Source organism: Rhinolophus sinicus, chromosome 14 (assembly GCF_057876585.1).
Source record: "Rhinolophus sinicus isolate RSI-liver-muscle chromosome 14, RSI-T2T, whole genome shotgun sequence".
Classification (NCBI taxonomy): Eukaryota; Metazoa; Chordata; class Mammalia; order Chiroptera; family Rhinolophidae; genus Rhinolophus; species Rhinolophus sinicus.
The window spans coordinates 63,079,014-63,105,832 of record NC_142514.1 but is presented as its reverse complement, the minus strand read 5'-3'; the positions used below and the strand labels follow the sequence as shown (position 1 = coordinate 63,105,832).

Below are 26,819 nucleotides of genomic sequence, written 5' to 3'. Positions count from 1 at the left end.
TTTACTTCAGAGGTCTTCGTATCCAATTGGCTGTGATGCAATCAGGTAAACATATTGACCGCTCACTCTTCAGGTCCAATAAAAAAATGTTACAAACATCTGTTTTACCCAAACTATTCTTTCTCATTCTTGAAACTGAATCTGAAGGTAAAGGCCAAGAGAAAATGGCCCATTATCATAACAACTATAAAAAGGTGAGACCATTCTCTTTTTAGAGGAAGGGAGGGATGGGTAGATAGGCATATGAAAGGAATTTCTTTAAGTGAATGATGCTTTTGAATCCGTTATTAAAGATGCTGTTACAATAAATAGCAGTTTACCTCATGTCTGGAGATCATTATGGCTCTGATCTGTCCCTGTAATTATGGATTCGGGTCAGAGTCACTTAGGAATTCAGACCAAACTGGATCCTTGCAACTCGGATCAATTCTGTGGTTAAGCTGGAGTTGTTCAGTGTTCTCAGGGTTCATCGGAAGGGGAAGGCTTGGGTTCTATTTCTCCTAAGACAGAGTTTTGTGAGGAACGTCTGGACCACCCGCTCACATTGTCCAGTGGTGTCTGCATAACGGACAGAATTCTGGGCCTCAAGCCAAACCTGCTAAATTAGAATCCTTCCAATTGGGCTCAGGAATCTACATTTTTTTACAAGGATTTTGATAATACGATGTACACTAAACTTTGAGACTCGCTGTCTTGAGGCCAAGGCTATGCTGTATCTGGTAGATTCACAATCTACCAAACTGGTAAACCAGGAAACATGTTTCTGACTGTTTCTCTATGGGTTTCTTTCTTTTTTTTTTTTTTTTTTTATACATGTTTTTACTGCATTCAGAAAAAGAAAAGTATCTCAGCAACCCCAACCTTTTCATCACTTTCTAAAAATTTTCATAGCATTAAGTTTATTTTTCTAAGTTGAAGTGAAGTAAAATTAATTTCATTTGTCTTGTGATACGTTTTGGTATTACAATGGTAATAGCTGAGTGCACCAGGCATTTAGAGACTATAAGTACCTTGTTTTCAGTTATGTAGGCTGACAACAAACAACATTTGTTGAATAAAATATAAAATAATTCCTGTTTTCTCCTCATTACATGCTTAGCACAGTGCCTGGCAAATAGTAAGTGCTCCACAAATGTTAACTAATATTATTTTACTGCAACCTGAGCACTTCCTGTGATTGGACTGGGGGACATCTGTATTAAGATGGTTTTTGCTAAGTCCAATTTTATTTCAAGGTCTGGGAAAACGCTGTTAGGTTACTTTCTTTCAGATGTCACTCTTAGTAAGCTTTCTTATCTCCCATTGTTGCTGACGTGATTGTGCCGACTGTCAATCGACAACCTTCCTTATACAATCACTAGGTGTCAAACACTGGGGAGCTCCAGGGATTTCAGCATTACCCGAAAGCCTAGATTCCAATGTGTCCCAGTTTTTACTAAAAACAGCAAAGTAATGTTGTGGAAAGAAACAGTGAATTTGATGGATGGAGAAAATGCAAACTGGGCAGAATTTTTTTTCCACAATATTATCCATTTTTGAAGCTCAAGCAGTACAATATTATGAAAATACCATTTCTGCCTCATAACACGATTGCCTCTAAATATAGTAGAAAATCCCTTCATTGTAACTTGCCAAAGCATAGTGAACATGGAAGAGTTCTTCACTGGGTAATGGCCTCCTTATTTCATGGTTGAAAGTTTGCATTCATTCATCCAATAATTCTAGAAATTCTCAGCTTGGAATTGTGCCTTTTCCATATTTGTTCTATCACATCTTTCTAGTACATTTTATGTTGCATTCATATATTCATATATTCTATCTACTGTGTTTCTTAATCCTTGATTAATCCTTAACTAATCCTTGATTCTTTATTCGGATCTATCTTCCAGTTCTCTAATTCTCTCTTTGGCAACATTAATATATTACTTAATCTATTTCTTCCAAAATCTAATTCTTTCTTCAGTTGCATTTAATCTGTTTCTTAATCCACATATTAATGCATTTCTAGAAGTTCTACTAGCTTCTTTTTCAAATTTACTTTGTCTTTTTTTTGTGGTCCTTTGTTTCTTCCCCAAGAGAAGACACACTGTATCTCAAGAAAAAAAATATGCTCAATCTTCTCTTTTATTTCTGTAAAAGTATTAAATACATGATTTCATATTTTGTGTCTGATAATTTCACTATCTGAAATCTTTGCATGTCACACTTTGCTATCTGTTTTTACAACTCTCTCTCATGGAAACTTCCTACTGTGTGTACTTTTGATTTGGTGCTGTGAGTTCATGTTCCTTGAAGCTTTATTTGTGAGAATTTTTTGAGATTGAGACAAAGCTGAGTTTTTCCAGATCCTGGTCTGTGTTGGCTTTATCAAAGTTTCGACATCCTATGAGGACACCTGGGAGTCAGGCTGCCGGCTTTACTTATTTATTTTCAGTAGCCTTTTGAGGTATGGTTTACATACCATAAAACTTATCTAAGTTTAGCTTTATTTTTGTTCAGAGTTTTACAAGACTGGTGCTGTATGGCGTAAAATCTAGAATGTGACAAACTAAGGAAAAACGGAATGTACTCATTGAGGAAGGAAAGGGAGGAGACTTGAATTATTCTGATGAAAAGGAATCAGACAAACAAAATGACTCAGGTATTTGTAAAATAAAGAAGTGTTCATTAGAAAGATGGTTAAAGGACCACTATACTGTACATCTGAATCTAATATAAAATAATATTGGATGCCAACTGTAACTGAAAAAAAAAAAGAGACCAACAGTAGCACGCCCACGTGGAACCCAGGCTTTGTAGCTGTCTATTATGGAGTAGAGCAAAATAGAGCTCTAAGGAATTGAAGCTTGAGTTCAAGCTCCAAGGAAACACACGGACATTTTTGCACAATAATAATAAACTGGCTGCGTAAACCTTCATGAAAGGGGGAAAAAAATGTGGTTAAAGGAAAACATAAGTAGCATACATGGAAGAGGGCCAGAAAATTTTATTTGGTTAATTCCTACTCATCATTCAGGTGGCTTCGTGAATGCCCGTTCCTCCTGGAAGACATCCTTGGTCTTTCTCAATCTGGCTTAAGTGTTCCTGCAATATAGCCCCAGGGCTCACTACAGTTTTTTCAATCACAATGTGTTCTAATTACTTGATTTTTTTTTTTTTTTTTTTTTTTTTTTTAGGCTTATTGTAGAGAGCAGAGGTCAGCAAACTCCTGTGAGCCAAATCTGGCTCGCTGTCTATTTCTATAAATAAAGTTTTATTGGAACACAGCCACACACATTCATTTATGTGTTATGTATAACTACTTTTTGCTATAATGGCAGAGCTGAGTAATTGCAACAGAGATCACAGAGCCTGCAAAGCCTAAAATACTAACTTTTTGATTCTTTACCAAAAAGTTTGGTCTAGTGCATAATCTCTATTGGGGCAGAACAGTGTCTACCTTGTTTGCTGTGGTATCTCCAGCATTTACCATGGTGTTTGTCACCTAGAAGGAGCTAAATAAATATAAGTGAATGTAGGGATTGAATGAAAAAAAAGCTGAAGAGCCTACTATTTTGAGGTTATGCAGAATTTAGAAAAAATTAAATCTAATCAGACAAATAAATAAAAGTGATTATGTTAGTAAAATCCCATTATAAAGAACTTCATTATAATGTTATGTCAGGGAAGCAGCTGGATATAGTGAAAATAATCAGGCAGACCTGGGTTCCATGCCTCCCCTGCCTCTCATTAGCCATGCAGTTTTAACCAAACTATTTAACATCATGAGAGCATCTGCTTCCTTTTTGAAAGGTGGGATTTGTGATCTGTACCTTCAGAGCGTGCTATCAGGATTCAATGAGATGCTGTGTGCACAGACGCTGATACATAACTGACACTCATTAAACGATGGTTCCTTCCCACCTTGTTTCCTTTTCTTCCATGATGCACTTACTTCTTTGTTCCTACAGATGGACTAAAAACAGTCCTTTGTAATATGGTTCCAATGACCACAAATAAGCCCACATCACTCAGGTTTTCAATGGTCCTTATCCAGATAAAAGTTAATGTCCAGTTCAAACATAGTGCCTTGTTACCAAAGGCATGAAGCTGAATTTTCATCCTGCCCCAAAGGGTAATCACTCTTCGAATTTCCCTTTACTTCAGAGCTTAAACATCCGTGCAATAAACACAGAATCCGTCTGAGCTTAAAATTTCCTGGGAATTAAAAAAAAAATGACTAAAGTGCTAAAAAAAAAAGGATGGTTTGGGCAGGGGCATCTCTCGGTGTTGAGTACATTCTCCCTAATATAGTGTAAGTAGAATAAGACTCTTCCATCTCAGCAGAGCTCTTTCTGTTGTATCAGTCTGCCTTCCAGCTGTGTGGCTTTAGGCAACTCACTTAACATCTCTGAGCTAGTTTATTTTAAAATAGGATTCTTTCCACCAAATCAGAGGGTTTTGTGAGGAATAAATAAGATAATGTAGATCTTAATGGGTAGAAAATTTTTAAATGGTGTAGAAATATAGGTTCCTGCAGAAGCATGGCCATTTTCCTCCTTCTGTTGATATCAGAATGCTTCTTTCTTCTCCCTAGTGAGTGGAGGGGCTAGATGTGAGGGGAGCATAGAGACTCTGAAGTAGTGGGAAAGAGCATGTCATTGGGGGCAAATGGGCTAGGTTTTCCTCCTGCATCTGTCAGCTAGTAACTCTGTGAACTTCGCAGGTTACCTAACCCTAGTGTCTTACTTTGTCAACCTTGGATAACACACCTACTTCACAGTGTTTTTGTAAAGAAAATATATGCACATTTCCTGATGCATAGCAACCCCTCAGTAAACGGTTGCTACTATTATTTTAATTTTCAACACTTGTACATTAGGAAAGAGGTATCTTTCAGTGTACACGGTTCAGTGAAGTTTTCTTCCAACTGCATTTTTGGAGGTCGTCATCAATTCTTTGTTGTGGGGTTTCCTGCTCCCGATCCTAGAGGCTCCTGGGGGCCTTTCCACTTCCCTACCCTAAGGCTGTTGGTGCTGTAGAGAAGCTGGCAAGAAAATGAGTGTTTCCCCTGGCATTTAGTGATGACTCTCTCTTCCTTTGCAACAGGCAGAAGTATGACAATAACTAAGGACCTGTAAATAGAGTCCTTACTAAGTAACAGGTCACTCTATCTTTCTACCATATTATGCATATGAGCTGTTACACTGTACTTGAAACAAGCGCTTGACAGATCTCTTTAGAGTCACACTTTGAACATAACTCAGGGCACATCCCCCCTGCATAGCAAAAATGAGCCACTCTACAGCCTAAAGCAACATGACTTTTTCTACTAGATATCAGTATTTTTCTATCTGACATTTAGTATATCCTAGGCAACCAAAAAAATACCAGCTGCCTCTAAGGTTATTATTCATCATTTTTGTTCTTATTGTTACATATTGTTAAAAACCCACTAAACTGACATTAATATTCTTCATCTGAGTGCTCCTTTTTCTTAGATTAGTTCGGCATTTTTCTCTGAAGGCTTTTTGTTAAAAAATACATAAGAAAATAGCTAGGCAAAGAAAAAACCTGGGCAGAGAATTGGATGAGCTTCTCCAGCACTTCCGAAAGACAGACGGAGAGGCTGTCTCCATGCCTTCTACCACAGCACACTGCAACAGAATTGATATTTATACTTGTGTGAGGGGTCCTAAATAGCTAGCACTTTTGTAGTTCTCTCTGTTATGGAGGGTAGAGATAGTATTTACAGTAGCTCTTCTAAGACTGGAGAGAAAATTCTAGTATTTTAAAATTTAAGTTTATAAAAGTTTTCTCTTATCTTCCTTAATATTTTTCTGTCTCAAAGCCACCCACTGGGAACTGTGTGAGTTAAGACCCCAGGCTATGAACCCTTAGACCTGAAGTGACAACATGCCTCACTTTCAATATGACCTGGAAGTAAGAGAATACGCACTGTCTCGTTGTAGGAGTGAAACTCCATAAGATTCATTTAAAATCTCTGCGAGTTCCCTCCAACATTACTTGCGGGCAAATAATGATTCTCTATCCCTTTCTATTTCAAGACGTGTCTAAGAAAAGGAGATTTTCTCTTGTGTAGAGCCAGGTGAAGATTTACTCCTGCTGACATTTGATCCAGAGTATTAGTCCAGGAAATTGAGTGTCTTTCTGTAACTGTTTCCTCAAGCCGCAGGAGCCTGGGGAAGGACAAGGCAGAAGTAGGCAGAAGGAGGCCTCATCATAGCTGCAGTTTTCAGTTTTAGCCACCTTGGCTCTGGACTGCTTTGCAGTCCGGGTATTTATCTCTAGTGGTAACTAGAAGGGCCCACTGATGCAAAATTTGACATATCATTATTATTTACCAATAAAATGATAGCTAACATTGATATGACACCCACTATTGGGCAGCCACTTTTCTAAGCGCTTTACATCTGATCGCACGTAATCCTCATGGCATCCTGAGAGATGGGCGCTCCTATTATCCCCATTTTATAGATGGAGAAATTTGCCTCTATTCACAGAGCCAATAGGTGGCAGAACAAAGATTCACCCCTGGCTTGACTGAGTCCAGAGGCCAGGGCCCATTCTCTTAGCCTCCTGCCCACCCTCCAGATGCGAGCAACCTTTGTATTTTACTGGATAGTTATCCTGGACATGGATCTCTGCACCACACTGTGCATTACACACAATAGGGTTCTGCCACGTACTTTTGATTTCTTTGACTACGGAAATGAGGGAGACACTATGGAGGAGAACAACTGTGTTGAACATCTGTGTTGTCAGTCTTCGCTGAGAGACTCTTGGGCATCCCACACCGTCCTTGTTCTAGTCTTTTCCAGCCTCAGAGAGTTATGTCCTTTTTATTCTGTCTCGTTGCTCAGTAAACTTGATTACTCAAGGCTTTTCTCGGGTGCCAAGGCCTTGTCAGGAGCTTGAGAAGGAGACCTGGCCTCTCTCATGTGGGTCCCACATGAATACCACGATGGCAGCGCTGTGCTGGAGCAACGTGAACATGTTGTGCTGCATCGCTGACTGTCGCCACTCCATTCTGCTCTTCCTGGGCTTTTTTTCTCTGGCCATCTCTGCCTGGGATCTACAGGCTACGGTGATCAGAGGAAAGAAGGGGCCTTCCCCACTTTCCCAGAAGAGGAACTCCTCGACTGGGGTCTGAGCTGAAGCAGCTCTTCTTGCAGTGAAACCTTTGGGGTACTTTTATTAACTACTCTGTGTCATCACACGGGGTGAGGTGGTGGTGCATTCATTCATTCATGACGCATTTATTAACACCTGTTCATGGAGGCGCTATGCTGAGCAGTGCGGTTGCCATCACAACTAGGATAAGAATTGTTCCTGCTTTCATAGCTTATCATTTCTGAAGAAATCAGACACATAATGAGGCAATTACTATACAATTGATGAAGACTTTGATAGGCAATAACAGTATTTCGGGAGCACATAGAAGGGGCACTCACTCCAGACCTGAAGAGCTGGGGCAGATTACATGGGAGAAGTGGCATCTGAGACCTGAAGGTCACATGTCTCAGGGGAAGAGGTTGGTAGTCGGGTAGCGAGGAAGAGAAAGAGTGTTCCTGAAAGAAGAAATGGCAAATTCAAAGGCCTACCGGCAGATAAAGTGTGCAGAGGCTGAGTAACTGGACAGCTGAAGCAGTTTGAAATAGGTTGTGGCAACATATGGAGCTGGAGAGGTGAGCGGGGGTGGGGGTATGAAGGATAGCTATCATTTAATCTTTGTATGTGACACATGGGGACCACTTGCTTTCACAGACTAACCTACTGTACCTTGGGTATTTAGTGGCAGGGGATGGGGCTGAGGAATAACATTTTTTTTAGTCCTGCTGAGTTCTGGGGGTGATGGATGGTCTCAGAGACCTTTGGTCTTGGCTCCCAGCCCATACCATTCAGGGACTCCAAGCGAGTCAAGTTCCTCACTCCCTCAGGTAGAATCTTTTGTTGCTCAAAACATGTCAGAATCTTCCTCCTGCTGCTGCCATCAGTGCTCTCCACCCCCAAAATGGATGCCTTTACTCCAGGTCCCCTCTGCTATCTCTGCTACTGCTGCGTCTGACGTGGCCACTGGTGCTAGGGTGGACCTCACTGCACCACTAGGTATTCGGAACTGAGCAGGCCTTTCACACTCACCAGCAAACCTACAAGAAGGGATGGTTATCTGCATTTGTACAAATGGGGAAACTGAGGCTCAGAGACAACAAATTATTTGTTGCAAGTCACAGAACTATAAGTATGAGGGGACTTTCCAAGAGTTGTCCCTTAAATGTGTCCCTCCCACAGAGGAAGGACCAAACTTAGACACTACACATCTGGAGGATATGTTCAATGATCAAAAGCAGCATGACCTACCCAGCTCTAACTCCAAGATTTAAGACAGCCTTTCATCCTTCACTTTAAGAATATAACAATCATTTCTGATATTGGCTAGTATTATAAAATTTTATCCCAGGGGACCTGGTGATTTTTTTAATGCAAACAGATTTTTAGGCAGTGCTTGGCATATCTGAGCATATCGCATATGTGCGATGGGCAGGTGAGTTTCTTTCTTTGTGCTCTTCCCTAGGCTCTCACTGCTTGTTGTTTTTGATTTACTTTTTGTCCCTTTCTTTCATTACCATTTTAATGTTCAATTTTGATGCTATATATAGGTTTTTCTGTCCCCCTGCTCCTTCCTGCTTCTTCTCTCAAACACCAGTAAAGCTCAGGGACGAGTCTTGCGGATCCTAGCAGTAGAGATGGACAGATTAGCTAGCCAGGGCTCCTGCTTCAGACAAGGGGATTAATGAATCAATCACGAGGCTTTTATTTAAGTGTCTCTCCACTAAAAGCATAGCTATCTCTGCAGCCAGATGGCCCTGGCTCTGCACTCCTGAAGGTAATCTGGACCCTGTCACTAATTACTCTGCTTCCTGGCAGCAAGTAGAAGAAATTTTCAAATTGTTTTTATTGATCACAGGACATTTTTCTCCAGACTATCACTCTCTATGAAAAAGGGGATATAATTATTTCCAGTCAACATAATCCAAAAATTTTTATACAAGAAAGGCAGTTTATATAGTGGTTACGGGTACACAATTTAGAGTCAACAGACCTGAGTGTGAATCCTTGACTCCATCCTTTACTAGCTCTGTGAAGTAGGGCAAGTTGCTTAAACTCTTTGAACCTCAGTTTCTCCCTCTGTATAATGGGAATGTTAGTTCACATAGCTGTTATAAGGATGAAATTAGCAGGGATTAAATAAAACAGTAGTTTGGCCCACAAGATGGTTTTTCAAGAAAACCATCTATCTACCTGTCTATCTTCAGGCCAATCTGATAGAGTTTCATCTGTTACTTGTGATTCCCTTTTCTCCATACAAGTTCTCATTCTTTTTCAAAAGTAGGACATGAGCTTGCCTTCATGAATGCTCTGATTCTCACCTTTTATAATTATAGTAAGTCCTCACTTAATGCAGGTAAGTTCTTGGAACTATGGAAAAACAAGGTATTACAAAACCATTTTCAGCATAGGCTAATTGACATAAACAAGAGTTAAGTTCCTATGGCTTCTGATCAATGTTATAAGAAAATGATGTTACTGGAAGACCTGCTGTATATGATCAAATTAAGGCTTAAAGAAATTGCAATTGGCTTTTTGCTTTCATTCCGTCTCCTTCAATAAGATGGCTATGTTTTCATTGCAGAATGATGAAGTGGAGTTTGTCCGAACTGGCTATGGGAAGGATATGGTAAAAGTTCTCTATATTCAGCGAGATGGAAAATACCACACCATTAAAGAGGTGGCAACGTCAGTGCAACTTACTCTGAGATCCAAAAAAGATTATGTGGATGGAGATAATTCAGATATCATCCCTACAGACACCATCAAGAACACAGTTCATGTGTTGGCAAAGTTCAAAGGAGTATGTTTTTTCATTTGTTTGATTTATTTTTATATTATTATTATTATTATTATTATTATTATCATCATTATCATCTCAGTCTTTTATTCTCTTTGCTTGGATCTCAACTCACAACATCTTTTAGGTAGAGAATCCTATTCAACAGTTTTACATGTTATCTCTTGATTAGCATCATTGGGAAATCAAAACCCTGAGCATATTTCAGAAAGAAATTTTATACATTTTTATCATGTATTTCTTTGAGTCCTATTGTGTATTTTTTTTCCTTTTAGAATACTGTGTATTTATATCATAGAAGAAAATACAATTTCTCTTCTTGGTGTTACTATAGAAGATAATCTTGGGCATGAGATACATTTTGAAATTTATTTGTCCAACTTTTAATGCCTTCCTAGTTTTCCCAGCTCAATGACTACTTAGTGTCCATATATGGTGGTAATTATACTCTTCAAAAAAGTCTTGGAACTGGTAGAATCTGATATTTCAGCACTTTCACCTTGGATTTCTTTAAGTATGGGTAAAGCTGTGCTGGACCACCAACAGAGTTCTGGGCAATTCAAGCTCATTTTTTAAATCTAGGGCTTAGGCCACTCAGCCACGTTACCACTTCTAAATGGGGGTTGGGAAGCTGGGTGGAAAAGGTGAAAGAATTAAGTACAAATTAGTGGGATCGCAAATTGGTGCATCCACTATGGAAAACAGTATGGAGATTTCTTTAAAACTACAACTACCTTATGACCCAGCAATTCCACCCCTGAGTATTTATCCAAAGAAATCCAAAACACTAATTCAAAAAGATATATGTTCCCCTATGCTTACTGCAGTGCTATTCACAGTAGCCAAGATATGGAAACAACTGAAATGCCCATCAGTAGACATTGGAATAAGAAATTGTGGTACATTTATACAGTAGAGTATTACTTTGCCACAAAAAAAGAATGAAATCTTACCATTTGCAACAACATGGATGGACCTGGAGGGTATTATGCTAAGTGAAATAAATCAGACTGAGAAAGACAAATACCACATGACCTCACATGTGGAATCTAAAGAACAGAATAAATGAGCAAATTAAAAAGAAATAGACTCATAAATACAGAGAACAAACTGATGGTTGCTAGATAAGAGGGGGTTTAGGAGGATAAGTGAGAAAGGTGAAGAGATTAGGAAATACAAATTGGTAGTTACAAAATAATCATGGGAATGTAGGCTATAGCATAAGGAATACAGTCAATAATATTGTTAAAAACTATGCATAGTATCAGATGGGTACTAGACTTATCGGTGGGATCACTTCATAAATTACTTAAATGTCTGACCAGTATTATGCTATATACCTGAAACTAATAAAAAATAATATTGAATGTCAACTGTAATTAGAAAATAAACATAAATAAACAAAATTTACACACAGAAAAACAGAGTGAAAACAGATCTTTTTTAATTTGTAAGAAGTCTAGAAAGACAAGAAATGTAGACTGGAAAGATTCTTTTCTCATGCTTTTGTATGAAATCCACACCCATAGTGCATGAAATGAACAAACTAATTGAAATATAAACTCTTCGAGGCTTATCTCCGCAGTGAACCTTTCTCTTGTTAATCAGAATGGCCCAGCAAGCACAGACAGGGCTACAGAAAAAGGCACTCTCTCTTAAAAAAATAAATTGAAAATAGACTTTTGTTCCACACTGAAAAAGAGGATCAGGTAACACAGATTCATACATTTTCTGTACCGTGTGAGAGGAGCAGAAAAGTGAAGGAATGGATCTGAATGTTGAAAACAATGTAAACTAATTCATTACAGATAGAATGACCATAAAATTTTTTATTCAAACCAGGACAATTTTTTTTTTTTTAAATTGAGGTATAATTGACCTGCAACATTATTGTTAGTTGCAGGTATACAACATAATTATTTGGTATTTGTATATATTGCAAAATGACCAATACAGTAAGTCTAGTTAACATCCATCACCATAGTAATAGAATTTTTTTGTGATAACTTTTAAGGCTTCGTCTCTTAGCCACTTTCAAATATGCAATATAGTATTATTAATTATAGTCGCCGTGCTGTACATTGCATCCCCATGACTTACTTATTTTATAATTAGAAAGCTTGTACCTTTTGACTTTCTTTACTCATTTCGTCTACCCTGCTTCACCCCTTGCCTTTGGCAACTACCAATCTGTTCTCTGTATCTATGAGCTTGGTTTTATTTTTTTGTTTAGTTTGCATTTTTGATTCCACATATAAGTGAGACCATACAGCATTTGTCTTTGTTTATTTGACTGATTTCATTTAGCATAATGCCCTCAAGTTCCAACCGTGTTGTCCTAAATGGCAAGATTTCTTTCTTTTAATGGCTGAATAATATTCCTCTGTGTGTGTGTGTATGTGTGTGTGTGTGTGTGTGTGTGTGTGTGTGTGTGTATCACATTTTCTTTATCCACTAATCCATCGATGGACACTTAAGTTGTTTCCATATCTTGGCTACAGTGAATATGGAGGCGCATATATCTTTTCATTTTCCAAACCAGGACACTTTTCAGAGGGAAATAGGATGCTATTAATAATCATTCTAGGGCAACAAGTATAAAATGTCTCATAAATGTCAGAATGATCCTGGGGAAACCTGTACAAATAGTCTATCTTAATTATTGACAAAGCCATAAATCATCTGTAGACTGTGCTAGGACCATACAACTTTGCCTAGAGATTAATATGAAGAATTCATGTGGATGTTGGGAGCTGCTTTATGAGGGTGGAGAGCTGGGGAGGGTCTATAGAAGCCCAGTTTGCAAAGCAAGAAAGCTGAAGTGGCCCTTCACTAACTTGTTTCCTTGGGAAACTCGGAGGACTGCTTGCCAACCTCATAAAGAGACCAGAGTGTAGTGGAGCATATTGTAGCACTACAGTCGGTATAGGTGATGAGTGCACTCACCGTCAGGAGCATCTGAATGTTAAGTTACTCTTTGCTCATCCACAGATTGACACCGCCTCTCTGGCGAAACAGGTTTCCTGCGAAAACAAGATAGTCTCACTTTGGTGTTGGTGACCTAATATTAACTACACTTAGGAGCCCTTGTGAAAAATTGGAATAACGATCAATTCATCTCTCATGATTCTTTCTATGTTTCTCTGATTCTAAAAAAAGCACTTGGTCAAGAAAGAGAGCTCCACGGGTATTTAAAAATTATTTTTAAATAGTGCAGGGATTTCTGATCGCTGGCATTTTGTTTCTTTTTGCAGATCAAAAGCATAGAAACTTTTGCTGTGAATATCTGTGAACATTTCCTTTCTTCTTTTGACCATGTCACCAGAGCTCAAGTCCATGTGGAAGAAGTCCCTTGGAAGCGTTTTGAAAAGGTTACTTCACTTATTGGTGTTCTCAGTTTAATTTAAAAAATTGGCTACATGACATATGTTGAAATGTTACTGGAAACAATGTTTTTATTATTTTTTTCTAATTTTCAGAATGGAGTTAAGCATGTCCATGCATTTATTCATACGCCCACTGGGACGCACTTCTGTGAGGTTGAGCAGATGAGGAGTGGTGAGAAAATATTTTTCGTGCTTTAATTCTCAATTTCAGTTTTTTTTCCCTTCTAAATCACTCTGATTATTAATACTAAGGAAAACTGTAAAGAATTTTGAAGGCTTTTAAATCTGAGATGGGATTGAGCATTGTGACTTTAAATTATATTTAAAAACGATCTACTTTTTATCTTAAGAATATAAAAATGAAATAATACCTTTTGCAACAAATCTGGGAGTTGAGTGGGGTAGATCATTTTTATTACTCAATTTTGAGGTAAGGGGGAAAAAAGCCCAGGCTGACAAAAACCCAAATCTCTAGTACGTTTTGTACCATACGATGCTTTAATTATAATAACCTTTATAAGAAATATCTATGGAATAACATTCAAGTTTTCCTAACATTCATTTGCATAATAATAAAATCACTGATATTATTTCTATAAAAATGAACCTCACTTAAAATAGCAATGACAGTTATATAATCCTTGCTATTTATCAAGAATTTAAAAAATTAACTGTGGAACATAATTACAACAACACCAGGCCTGAAAATAGCACACAGCACTTCTGTTGGAGAGAACCCAATCACACAGCCTCACCTAACTACAAGGGATGCTGGGAAATGTAGTCTAGCCGTGTACCCAGGAGGAAGAGAAAATAGATTTAGTGAACAGCTAGCAGTCTCTGCCACAGGAAGGTTAAGAAGTTTGGGTCAAAAGAAGACTGAAGAGAAACTGTGCAGCTTGGTACATAGGTCATTAGCGACTTCCACAAGAATATTCTAGCAGTGCCCTGGAGGTGGAAGTGCCGTGGCCAAGTACAAAGCTCTGCTGATCATTATAAGAAAACAGGCTGCTTTTCACACGCTTGTTCTTTCCAGGAATTTCCAGGAGTTGTCATCAGCTTGAACTCTGGTCACCTGGCTACTGTAGTGTGAAAAACCTAGTCACCATAATCAGGCCCAAACCTTTTCTTTCTTCAGAAAGCTACAAGCTTCAGGGTATTGCAATCATTGTGGCAGTGTTCCCAGAGCTCCAGCTTGGCTCATCTAGAATCCAGCGTCCCCCGATATCATGTGGGGCTGGCAAGGATGAGAGTAGGGGAAGAAGCCTCTGTTGCCTCAGTGGTAGTAAGCAGTATGTGTGTGCACACGTATATGAGTATGTATAACTGCCAGTGTTGTGTGTATGAAGATGACATTTGTACTCTGTACCTCTTTGGAGAGTAAGGATCTATACTCTTTGGGCAGCAAAGTTCAATTCTTAATTTGCTTATTGTCCAATAGCTGAAACTGAAGTTGAATCAAGGTATAATCATTGTCATAAGGAAAGCCTTGCATAGGCTTTACTGACGACAATGATCATTATCACACACACACACACACACACACACACACACACACACCAATCCACAAGGTGAAGGTTGTTGTTACAAACTTATAAGGGCTTTTTCTAAGGGCTTTTGGTGGTGTTGGTGTTGGGGGGGATTTCAGCTAGGTTGGTGGGGATTCTGCCCCCTCAAACACATGCATTTAATCAGACTTTCAGCCATGCAACTCCCAAAAGGAACTTTCCCAGAAGGATATGTGACTGGGTTTCTCCCAGTAGATGGGACTCATTCTTATCAATTGAGCAAACATTTATAGAAAGCCTACTGAATCTCAAGCACCATTTTACGCTCTGAGAATTGCTGTAAAATGCCCATTACACTGTTTCCTTAGTGAATCTTTTAAAGTTACATTGTTAAGTGTACTTTTAGCTGTTTCAAAGTCTGCTAGTTCCGTGGGAGAATCTAGAAGAGAGAAAGAAATTTGTTCACCCAAAGGAATGAAGACTTGTTATGTCCGTGACTCCCAAGTTCTGAGAGGAGAGCTAGGCTTTGCATATGGGATGCAGCCTGCTGGGTTAGACGTTACATGGAACCTGGTTCTTCCACTCTCTTTCTCTCATGTGTCCCTGTGAACTCTAAGCTTAGCCAAGCCTTGAAGCCACTGGGATGGCTGAGTCACAAATTTGAACTACATTGGCCCCCAAACCTCAGTGCTACTTGAATTATAATTCATAATTCTTTAAGAATCAAATTTCTCCCAATCTGATGTTAATTATAAAAATTCATCTAAAGCTCAGCTAAGTACAGGAATGGAAGATGGAGATGGATTTCAACTAAGAGATACTGTCTTCTTGTAGTGAAAAAAAAAATCTATTAACATGGAGACCAGTTAGGGTGAGAGGATGGATTTAAGGAAGGGATGATGAAATTGAAGGTCTGGAGGAGAATAGATTTAAGAGATACCACTTCTTCTGGGCAGACAGAAGAAGTGAGATGAGGGCGGTGGGAGACTCAAAACAGAGACGGCCACTGACTAGAATTTCAGTTTATGTCCTTTCGATATCAAAACTAATATGCTCCTCAGTTCCTCCAAAAGAAGAGTTCTTGGCAAACACAAGATCTTTTGAAATCATCTTGATTATCACCTAGTTGAATAAAGCCCAGTTAACTTCCTTCCTTCTGGATTATGTCATCTTTTCCTATCGAGAATTACCCAGAGGGAGCTTTCACTCTCTCTGCATGAGTTAAATGGACTCTCCAAGGTAAGTGATATTTAACTGATCTTCACTTTTTCTAGCACTTTACAAGTTTGAGGTTTTCTACTAGAGTGATTTAATATAGTTTTAAAATATTCTTTTAGCTATTTGTGTCCTTTTTGGAGATGTTAAATGTGGAAGCAATTATCCTTTTCATGACAGGATTTTTTCTTAGCTCAGTAAAGCTTTGTGCTTTGTGACACCTGATGCGTAGGTAAGAAACCGGGCTTATATTCTATTAATTTGCAGTGAGTTTCTTCCCCTTAGAGAGCTAACGTGTAGGATGTATGTTTCTCTGAGAGATAAACCACAATCTGGTAAGTGTGTAGGAGGACTCTAAAAGCTAGAAAAGAGTATGTTCTAGCAAAGCGATATGTGAAAATCTTCCTTTTGCATTATTCCATAAATATGGCAGAAAGGCAAAAAAAAAAAAAAAAAAGCTGATTAAGTGGTTTAATGGGAAGTAACCTAGAAAAGGACAGTCTTTTTGGTCCAATTACTTCTTGTTCGTCTAAATTGGAATCTTTTTTTAGAGTGTGTGAGGCATCATATTTTTAGTTGATGGGACCATGAATTTGAAAGGCTCAGGTTCTTACCAGTGTTCAGAAAGCTGGGGCACCGCCAACAGAAAAGATAAAATAAGCTCTCTGATTTCATCCAGAGTGTCTACTGCTTGCCAAGGGAAAAAATTCACATTCAAAGAGAACAGGTTTTTTTGTTGTTGTTTTTGTTTATAGAATGATGAGTGCACCAGAGGAGATGGTTTGCATTCTGCCAACACTGTGGCAATAGTTAACTGTCTTTGTAAACATGAGATATTTTATTTTGTGTGAAACTGAGGCCAAAACACATTACAAAATGCAACTGCTTTTTCAGATTCCAGCAAGAAAGTAGATCATTTCAAAGTTGCCTAGCAGGAATGACACTCTTGGAATATCAATAAATATCATCCCAGAGCTGGAGGAGGTGAATAGAGACACCACATCAGAAGTAGTTTTCAGAACCCAAGGAAGCTTTCTGAAACATGGGAAATATTTACAGGTGGTTGGAGTCCAAAAGATAAAGGCAGTTATAGCAAAATCATCATAACAACTTTTATAGAACATTTTCTGTGGGGCAGTCATTCTACTCAGTCCCTTACATTTATTATTTTAGACATCTATCAACTCTAGGAAGTAGGTATGGTTACCATCTCCGTTTGACAGATGATAAAATCAAGGTAGAGAGAGGTGATGCAATTTTCTCAGGGGAATAGTGCTCATAAGTCGAGGAGGACAGGCACAAAGAGCGCTGAGATTTGAATTCCGGCAATCTGAGTCTCAAGGCTGTGGACTCAACCACTATCAACACTGCGTCCAGGAATCCTTTCATGATTTAGATCATTAGAGCAGACAAAGCCTTATTGGCTTACGTGGATGCTGGCGATTAAGGCCAGCTGTGTAGGGGAAAATGTAGGTAAAGTGTGCCTTTGGTTCTCCTTCACCTTCACTTTATCCCCTTTTAAGGGTTTCCACTATTTGTTTGAATCACTCTCCTGATTGCAAACCCATGTTCCATTTTTACAGGATTTTTTTTTTTTTCCTGGAAGGGATGACTGTTAGAAATAGATTGATACTAGTTTATAAAAGTTTGTCACTCCTTTAAGGGGTCTTTGTATTTTGATAGGAGATTTTTAAGGAATATCAAGTTTTCAAGACAGGTAGGGCCATTTTTAAGAGTAATGGTTCAATTTCCAATTGAGACCAATGGGGATGGTATTTTTCAGTCTGAGGGTACTACCTGAGACCCTCAAAGCACACTGTGGAATGGGAAATGGCAATCTTCATATCTCCTGGAGAGGCGTCTTATTGTAAAGAAATGGGGAGAGAGTTAAAGGATGGAGAAAATATTGTGCATGGGGAGTGATCCAAAAAGGAGGAAGAAAGGCATGGAATCTTACAATGGAGAGCTGAGCTCAAACTCTACCTCTGCTAGTTTCTTAGCCATGTAACTACGGGCAAATAATTAAAAGTCCCCTATATAAAAATTCTTATGTAATAGAGTTGTGAGGATTAAGTAAGGTAAAGACTGTAAAAGGCAGCAACGAAACACATGCTGATAGTGAGGAGTTCCTGGCTAATGTTGGTGCCCTACCCCCCACACTGTGTATTGGAGTTGTGGGTGGGGCTGATCAGGAAGGGGAATGGTGAAGGATGAGGGAGAACTGTCTAGAAGTAAAAGAGACTAAGTTGTAAGGAACTGTCATGCAGGGGCTCAGTTCCCACTCCCCGCACAAGAACACAGGATATGGTGAGGCCAAAAATGAACACCAACGGAAACATAGATAGGGGAGTCATACCACTATATTCTCGATGGCGGCTGGTCGAGACAAAAAAGCAAACATCTGCCAGTACCCCAACAGGGGATCTTCCTGCACCCCAGTCTCACTGGCTGCCAGGCGAGACACAGGACGTAGGATCCATACGATCCGCAATCCGCCATCCACACTGGCTAACCCCACTTGCTAGCCGCAATCTGCTGTCCGCTTCTCTGCCAACCAACCCCCTAGCAAAGCCACAGCAGTTATATTAGTGGCTAATGCCTAACTGGTAACAGCTGATGGCCACCCAGCCACAGTGGATGGCCATATGATTACAGCTGATTGCCATCTATTACCCAAGCCAGCACCTTTCCATGTGAGGCCGAGAGCCTGGAAACTGTTCTCTGGGACTCTGTCCCCACAGGTACTTATTTCTTGATGCAAATCAATCTTGTTGCATTCACTCATTCATCCATTGAACAGATACTTATTGATTACTTGTGCAATTCTCTTGGATTTGAGACTTAGACTTACTTGGATCAGAACCACATCTTCTTCATACACCTAGAATCCGATAGACCCAGACAACTTAAAGCATTAAGGCACTGCTGGTGTCTGTCTCTTGATTCTTCTTCAGATAGAGCTTCCAGTGAGAACTTCAGAATGTGAAACAAATACCATTTTCAGTTTTACCACATTATCCCGGAACACTCTGGCCTGAACACTTTATTTAATCAGCACATATTTAACCAGCAGATCTATCACGAACCACTGGCCATTGCTCTTTGATAGGTGCACACATGTGGCCAGGACAATATCAAAATACAGTCATTATTTCCCTACTTCTGAGTTAACTGCTCCTGAGTTCACCGCAGCAATGGAAGCCATACAGGTGATGTAAACCACTGGGTTATTCAGAGCTGCCCTGGATTGTAACTGAGGATTGTGAGCTACATTCTTATTCTTCAACTACGACGATGTCCCTCATGGTCTTATTTCATATACAAAGCAGGCCAGGAAGGATAGATGTTCGTCAGGACTAATTTCAAACTGAAAAGGGGTGACCTCTGTTATCCTGCCATGGCAGAGTGCTGTTGGGGCATGTACCCAAGTGTCCCATGGATGTCTCCAGCCTTCACATACAAAGAAGACCAGGGTGATGTTTTTTTTAAATTTTTTATTTTACCAGCGACCTCCCTGTCTACCTAACAACGTACAACTAACCTGTCTCAATATGACTCCTATTATATATTACGCTAAAAGATTACAAGAGACTATTTGTTTTCTTTTTCATACTTTCTGCTATTTCCCAAGTTTTCTGCAAGTTATTCACATTGTTTTTCATATTAGAAAAAAAAAAAATTAAATGTAGCGGTCTGGAACTGGTATGTGGAGATATCTGCCTGGGAATTTGGGATGTGATGTGTTTACATAAGCTGTATCTTAAAAGGGTTGTGTGGGGCTTTAGAATGAGTCACCCTAAGATGTGCCTCTGTGGTATGCAGAGTATTTTTTTTTAATTAGTTTCAGGTGTACAAAACAATGTAATAGACATTTCCACCCCTCACAAAGTGATAACCCCCCAATCTACTACCCCTCTGACATCACATACAGCTGTTACATTTCCACTGTCACTATTCCTAATGCTGTACTCCACTTCTTGTGAATACACATACACACACACACACACACACACACACACACATATAAACTTGTAGTTGACATTCATTATTGTTCAGCTTCAGCTTCAGGTGTACAGTGCAGTGGTCAGGCATCTACACCATCCCTGAAGTAGACCTGGGTGATGTTAATTCCTGAATTCTCCTGGCCCTGTAGCTCTCTCATTGCAAAGCTTCTAGGCCTCTCCAGCCAAACTCTCCCACCTCTGACAGCCTGGAGGGCTGTCTCACATGTGTTCAGTGACAAGTGTGCACCCATTGGCTACACTGCTGCCTCACTGGCTCTGCTCAGCATTTACTCTGCCAGTTGTCACTGCTTCTTGGGAAGAATGATGCTCTCCACAGAGCATTGTGCCTGGGGCTTCTTAATGTGTCACCTGGTGCCACATTCTCTTCCAGCTTCACCAAACTGCTGGAGTTACAGTGTGTTGCACATAGAAAAAGAATGAGAGGATTGTCCTCTCACTAACTCTATGCCCCACCTGTCACCTGGGCCCTGGGCTGGAACAACTGGAACACAAGTAAACAGCTTATTCCGATTACGCCTACACCCCTCTGCCTCCCCCACTCACCTCATGAGGTGACATCGGAGGTGGCAGGAGAGTCATATCATCCCTTCCATTATTTTCAATTCTTGCCCTCTCTCCCCCAGGCCCCCTGAACCAATTTTGTCCCTTCTCCTTCAGCCAAAAAACAAAAACCTTTATGTGTGCTGAGCTCAAACTCCACCTGTGATAGAGGATATGGGTATCTTCTCAGGCAGATCTATGTCTTGTGCATCACTGGCCTGACCTTCCCAGTCTCTATTTAGGCTCAGCCAGGCCCACACTGCTATTCATTCATGAAGTGTTCTGGTTTGCTGAGCTCATAACCACAAGGGAACCGAGGGACTGGTGGTGATTGGAGCCATCAGCCAGTGTAGACAATCAAGACGAGGGCTACCCCCATACAGGGAGTCATATTAGCAGACAGAAGCACTGCTCTGTAGGAGCTTATTAACTCATTCCAGCATGATTGTCTGAGGAATGAGATGGAGCTCAAACAGTGGAAGATACGTGGCCTAGAAGACGACCGTGCATGTAGCCGAGAGGAAGGCATTCATTTCTGTGGGCCTCAACACAACGTGGAGGGTTAGTCTCTAAACTTCAGTTCTCCAAGGGCAGGCAAAAGTAGAGTTGTGCAATCCAGATAGAGAGAAGGGCACAGCATCCTCATCACTTGGACTCCAGAGGAGACAGGGAGACAAAAAACACAGGCAGCGATGTAGTTCTCTGTACAGACATCATGTGCCATGTTCGAATGACCAGGATCCTCAGGGCTCGCTATCAGCAAGAAGGCACTGTTTGGTTTTTGACCTCATCCCTCTACCTTTTTACTTAACACAGGACCTCCAGTCATTCATTCTGGAATCAAGGACCTCAAGGTCTTGAAAACGACCCAATCTGGATTTGAAGGGTTCATCAAGGACCAGTTCACCACCCTCCCCGAGGTGAAGGACCGGTGTTTTGCCACCCAAGTGTACTGCAAGTGGCGTTACCACCAGGGCAGAGATGTGAACTTTGACGCTACCTGGTATGTGCGTGAGCTGGGGCCTGGCGCTGGCACGGGCAGTGTCTGCCCTTTCTCTAGGGCCTGGAGTCCCTGAGTCTTTGATTGGAAAAGGAGACTTAAAGGCTGTTCAATTCAACTTCCCCACTATTCAAAATCTTTCCTGTTGGATACCAGAAAGACCATGGTCTTACTTTGAGTTAGTAAATCTGCACTTGAATCTCAGATGCGATTAGCAATAATGACCCTGAGTGGACCACCTAATTTCCCTCTCTGCTTTTAGTCGGTTAAATCAGCAGTTCTCGAACATTATTGTATTATTAGAATCACATGGAGGGCTTGTTAAAATGCAGGTCACTGGGCCCACCCTTCCAGGTTCTGATTTTGTAAGTCTGGGGAGTGAGCCCGAGAATGGGCATTTCTGAAAAAACTCCCCAATGATGCTGATTCTGCTGGACCAGCGGCCACAATTTAAGAACCTCTGTATCACAGGACGAAAATGACATTTGGCTTTACCACCTCATTGTAGATGCAGAAAGGGCTAATCTAGTGTGACCAACATGTCCCAGTTTGCCACAGACCTTCCTGACTTTAACATGGAAACTCCCATGTCCCAGGAAACACCTTGGGCCCAGGTAAACTGGGACAGTTGGTTACCCTAGTCTAAACTCAAAATGAGAGTTACGGAAACACTTCATAAATGATAAATGCCTTAACAATATAGAGGTATGATTATTATTATTATAATAGCCTTACAAGCAGAAATTAGGCCTATGAACTCCCAGAGTTTACCTTTTGACCAGGCATCTCATTCCTGTGCTGAAGCTCTAATTGTTAGAAACTTCTACAATCCGGAATCTGCCACTTGATAGCTTCCGTCCACTGGTATAGCTTTGCTCTGCTCCTTCAATTAGGTGATGAGTTGGGAAATGCTTAAAGAGAACCTCATCTCAATGTTCTTTTTCCTTTTTTATTTCAAATGTTTCCCCCTGGGCAGCACCTTGATGTATTTGTGTTGAAAAGAGCACAAAACTGAGCATGTCAGAATCAGGGTGCTCGCTGGGCCTCCCCCTAAACAGAGGGCCTTAGGGTGGATTGTTTCACTTTTAAGCTCAGATTCCTCATCTCTTAATTGGGGATAACAAGAGTACTTGCCTCAGCTATATTGAGAGAATTCAATGAAGTAATGACATAAAATACTTCATGAAGAACATATTTCCCACACGTAACAATTCAAGGAACCAGCCTACCTGAGCAGTAAGAAGGCTGGCGAACTTGAGAGTTTTCTTCACAGGTTCTTCAAACGTGGAGGGAGATTTACCCTGGAATGCCCCATGGGCCTGGCACCAGATGATGCAGCTTAGCTTAGTGACGCTCAGTATGTTTGTTGAATGGTGTGTGTGTGTGTGTGTGTGTGTGTGTGTGTGTGTGTGTGTGTGTGTGTGTGTAACAGAATGGAAAGTGAGATTTTTTTTGTTTGTTTTTTTGGTTTTGGTATTATAAGATATTAATCTCTTCTAAAATCAGCAGTAAAATTATTTTCTGGGGGACAGAAAGATCACTGCTTCTTAGCTTTATAATGCTTTCCTAAAGACGACCCTATGAGTCTTCAGTTCTCTTTTCTGTGCTTAAGGGACACTGTTAGGGACATTATCCTGGAGAAATTTGCTGGACCCTACGACAAAGGCGAGTACTCACCCTCTGTCCAGAAGACCCTCTATGACATCCAAGTGCTCTCCCTGAGCCAGGTTCCTGAGGTACGTTTTGCTACTTGCCATTATGAGGACAGAGAACTTGTGTCTCTTGTCAGCTCTGAAGAAGAGTTGAGAGTTAAAATAAGAAAGTGGAAAACACATGAAACATGACATCTGTTGTTCAAAAGCTTGTTATAGCAAGTGAGAAGAGAACCAAAAAAAAAAAAAAAGGAAAAATCTGTCCAACCTGAAAACACAGGCCACTGCTGTAGTTATTTAGTTTTGCTAAAAATTCTTTGAGTCTCTTCAACCTGCTACAATTTAAGCCTCATATTCAGGACATTCAAATGCCTCGAAGGAGGGGGAGTTAGACCAAGAATCTATGTTTCAGGAGGACCAGAGAATGAAGAATAAATGCAGAGAGATTTGATCCATCCATCCATCCATCCATCCATCCATTTGATATTATAGAATGTTTATTAGTCTCTGTCAGGACATGAAGAATACAAAAATAAATTAGACATGATCCCTACTCTCAAAGAGCTCATCACTCAATGAAAGAAGACAATTAGTAAACTAGCACTACAACAGGGAACAGAGCATTATAGAAATACAGAGGAAGGCACCTAACTCTGTAATAAATAACTCTGGAATATATAGGCCAACCAGGCTTTCTGGAGGCAGAGGTGTTTGAGTCTTAAGGGACAAGTAGGGGATATCAGGGTTCACACTCCAAAGTGAGGGTGCCGAGTAGATATGGAGACAGGATGCAGTGTGGAACAGTCATTTACTGTTAGGGGTCTGCCATATGTGAAGCTGCAAGAATGAAAGTCTTTCCATGTGCCTACATGTGAGGCAGGAACCAGATCAGGAGGGCCTTAGCAGGCTTATTTATAGTCTGTACTTTATCCTGAAAGCACTTAGGAGCCACTGTGGGGATTTAAGCAGATTTGCACTCCAGAAATATCACTCTGGTAGAAGTGTGACAAATTAAAAGGATGCTGGACCTCAGACAAGGAGAGCTGTTGGGAGGCTGTTGCTGAATTTTGGTGAGGAGGGCCTGAATTAAGGCTGTGATGAGACAGAGAAAAAGTGTACTCCCTGTAGACCTGGCAAGAGGGACCCCTGCCATGGCCCAGCACTTTGGAGGCCCGCTTCAGGCCTTCCCCTGGCTATGCCTCTCTCCACTTGATGAAGAATCAGTGGGGCCAAGGCAACAGACTCTTCAAGAGCCCATGCATCCCCTCTAGGCCATTCTCTGGACCCCTTCATCCAGAAGTTCCTGCCCAAATAACCCTGAGACTAGTTCCAGAACCTGAGCAAGTCTCTTCCCTAGATCTGCTCTCTGGAGGGCAGATCGGGCCATTGGTATGTGCACCCTTAGGCCTGACAGTGGGCAAAAAGTCAGAAGTTTGCAGGAGGTATGGATGGGACGTGCTATGCAAGCTGGGTGTCTGCCCACATGAGTACGAGAAAGAATATGGGATGGACCAGGGGCTGGGGACTCACGCTTTCCCCACTACCACATCCTGGCAAGGTACTCTAAGGAATCAGATCATTTTAAATTAGATCCTGGCCTTCCAGGTTGTTATGAAGGTCTATTTGCCAAGTTAGAATGAGAGAACATATTTCACTTAAAAGTTTTTTTAGTTTGATTTATAAATTTTAAATCTTTAGACATCTGGTATGTGGGCCTCCAATTATACTCTTACCCCAGGGCCTGTGAATGCTGGGGACAGGTCTGGAGAAGAGGGAGTGGAATGAGGAGGGACTTAGGAGGTTGACTGGCCAGCACCAGGAGACTGGTTAGATGCTGAAGAGGTCTCCCAGGTTTCTGACTCAAGAAATTCTTACTTTTCTGGGAAGCAGATTTTGTACATGGAGGGAAGGCGAGTGGGTCCACCATCTGATAATAGGACTAGGAGGAGAGAACAGTATCTGGCAGTCGAGGAACATCACGGTTTGTCTCAGAGACAGAGATGAAGCCTGAGTAACGGGCTGGTGGGTAGGTGGGGCGAGAGGGGAGAGACAGAGAGATGGATTCCCAGTTGCCCAGTGTGATATATATTCTTGTGGATTCCAGATAGAAGATATGGAAATCAGCCTGCCAAACATTCACTACTTCAACATAGACATGTCCAAAATGGGACTGATCAACAAGGAAGAGGTAAGAACTTTAAAAATATTTAAAGCACATCTACTCTCCTCCCCACTCCCTTTGTAAACCTGGGATAATAATATCACCAACCAAAACTCTTCAGAGCTGGAGCTGTTGCTTGTGGAATATTAATAGTTGCTACTGATTGGGGCCCTTCTAGGCTCTGGGCCTCTCAATACCTAAGGCTGGAGTACCCTAGAAGTGGATGAATGATTATAGAGGTTTGTTGGAAGTCACAGACAATAAAAGACAAAGAAAGAACAGAGTGTACCCAAGGAAACAGCTCTGAGGTCCACTTCTCTGAAAAATACCACACAAGGTCACAGCTTCATTATTCTTCCATTATGAGGTGATGAGGAGAAAAACAAGATTCTATTTTCATTCCGTCCATCATCTCTAACTTTTGATTAGGTAGTCAGTTCAGTAGCATACAATATACACAGAAAAGATGAAAGAGCATTTGTGTTTCTACTTTTAATTACAGAAGGCAAGATGATGAAATTCAGTTTTTGAAAGGAACCTTGTCTTGAGAAAATTGCTTACGCTGACTTACTTTTTGCCATGCAGAAGTTTAACCAAATCAGTGAGTGTGACTAGACAGCCTAAGGTCCCGACACGTAGCCTGTTGTAGCCATTCCTGGGAGATCAGAACCATCCCACCCCTTTGGACCACTTTTACAGTGTCAGGATTTCTTTCTTTGATCCATCTTCCCACAGGCTTCTAGAATATGAAAAACACCATTTTGGTAGCTTCTTTTAGCATGTGGGGGGAATGAGATAGGAGGGTGTCGTCTATTAACATGGCTCTGCTGCCGTTGAATCATATCATTTGGTGAACAAAGACCAATGAAGGAGTGTCCGAGAGGTCCTACATTCGGGGCCTGGTGACCCAAGAGCCTTATTAGTCACAACCCCTCTGGCTAGGCACCTTGTTTCTGTTCTGCAAACAATGCTGACGGCTCCATCAGGCCTGTAAGCTGAGGCGCAGCGCTGGGAAACAGAAGTCACTCTTAGGTGCCTGCGATAGCTGATACGGAGGCCTGGCTTGCAGAAGGGAGTAATCTTGACCCCATGCACTGTTCATTCAGCTGAAAGGAGGGGCAGCACTGTTTACTTCAGGGTAAGGAAAGGACGTTGATGATCAGAATGCCATTAATTAGAATACAGAGACTCTTTAAATGACTACCTTCTAAAGGGCAGGAGAGGGGCCTGAAAGTAATCCAGATCGTGTCCACCATTGGTGAAACAAATGAGTCCCATACAGGGTATGGACTAGAACAGCCATCTCCTCACCCCTGGCAGAGAGAGGAGGGTCTCCTCAGGGGCTGCAGATGCCTCAGGCCTGCACTCGTTTCAGCTCCAAGGCCTGCCTGTGGACTGAGGCCACAGTGTCCCTGCTCTTAG

At 40.8% G+C, this 26,819-nt stretch overlaps 1 protein-coding gene across 1 annotated transcript in view; it reads left to right on the top strand.

Annotated features, from left to right (window-relative positions):
- The first annotated feature begins 62 nt into the window (after positions 1 to 62).
- Positions 63 to 26,819, top strand: part of LOC109436574 (uricase) — a 28,446-nt gene continuing 1,689 nt past the window's right edge. The window contains exons 1-7 of the mRNA XM_019715248.3: positions 63 to 194; positions 9,695 to 9,913; positions 13,165 to 13,281; positions 13,390 to 13,468; positions 21,401 to 21,587; positions 23,197 to 23,320; positions 25,341 to 25,424. Coding sequence (XP_019570807.3) covers positions 87 to 194; positions 9,695 to 9,913; positions 13,165 to 13,281; positions 13,390 to 13,468; positions 21,401 to 21,587; positions 23,197 to 23,320; positions 25,341 to 25,424 — 918 coding nt within the window. The 5' untranslated portion in view covers positions 63 to 86. The remainder of the gene's footprint in view (positions 195 to 9,694; positions 9,914 to 13,164; positions 13,282 to 13,389; positions 13,469 to 21,400; positions 21,588 to 23,196; positions 23,321 to 25,340; positions 25,425 to 26,819) is intronic.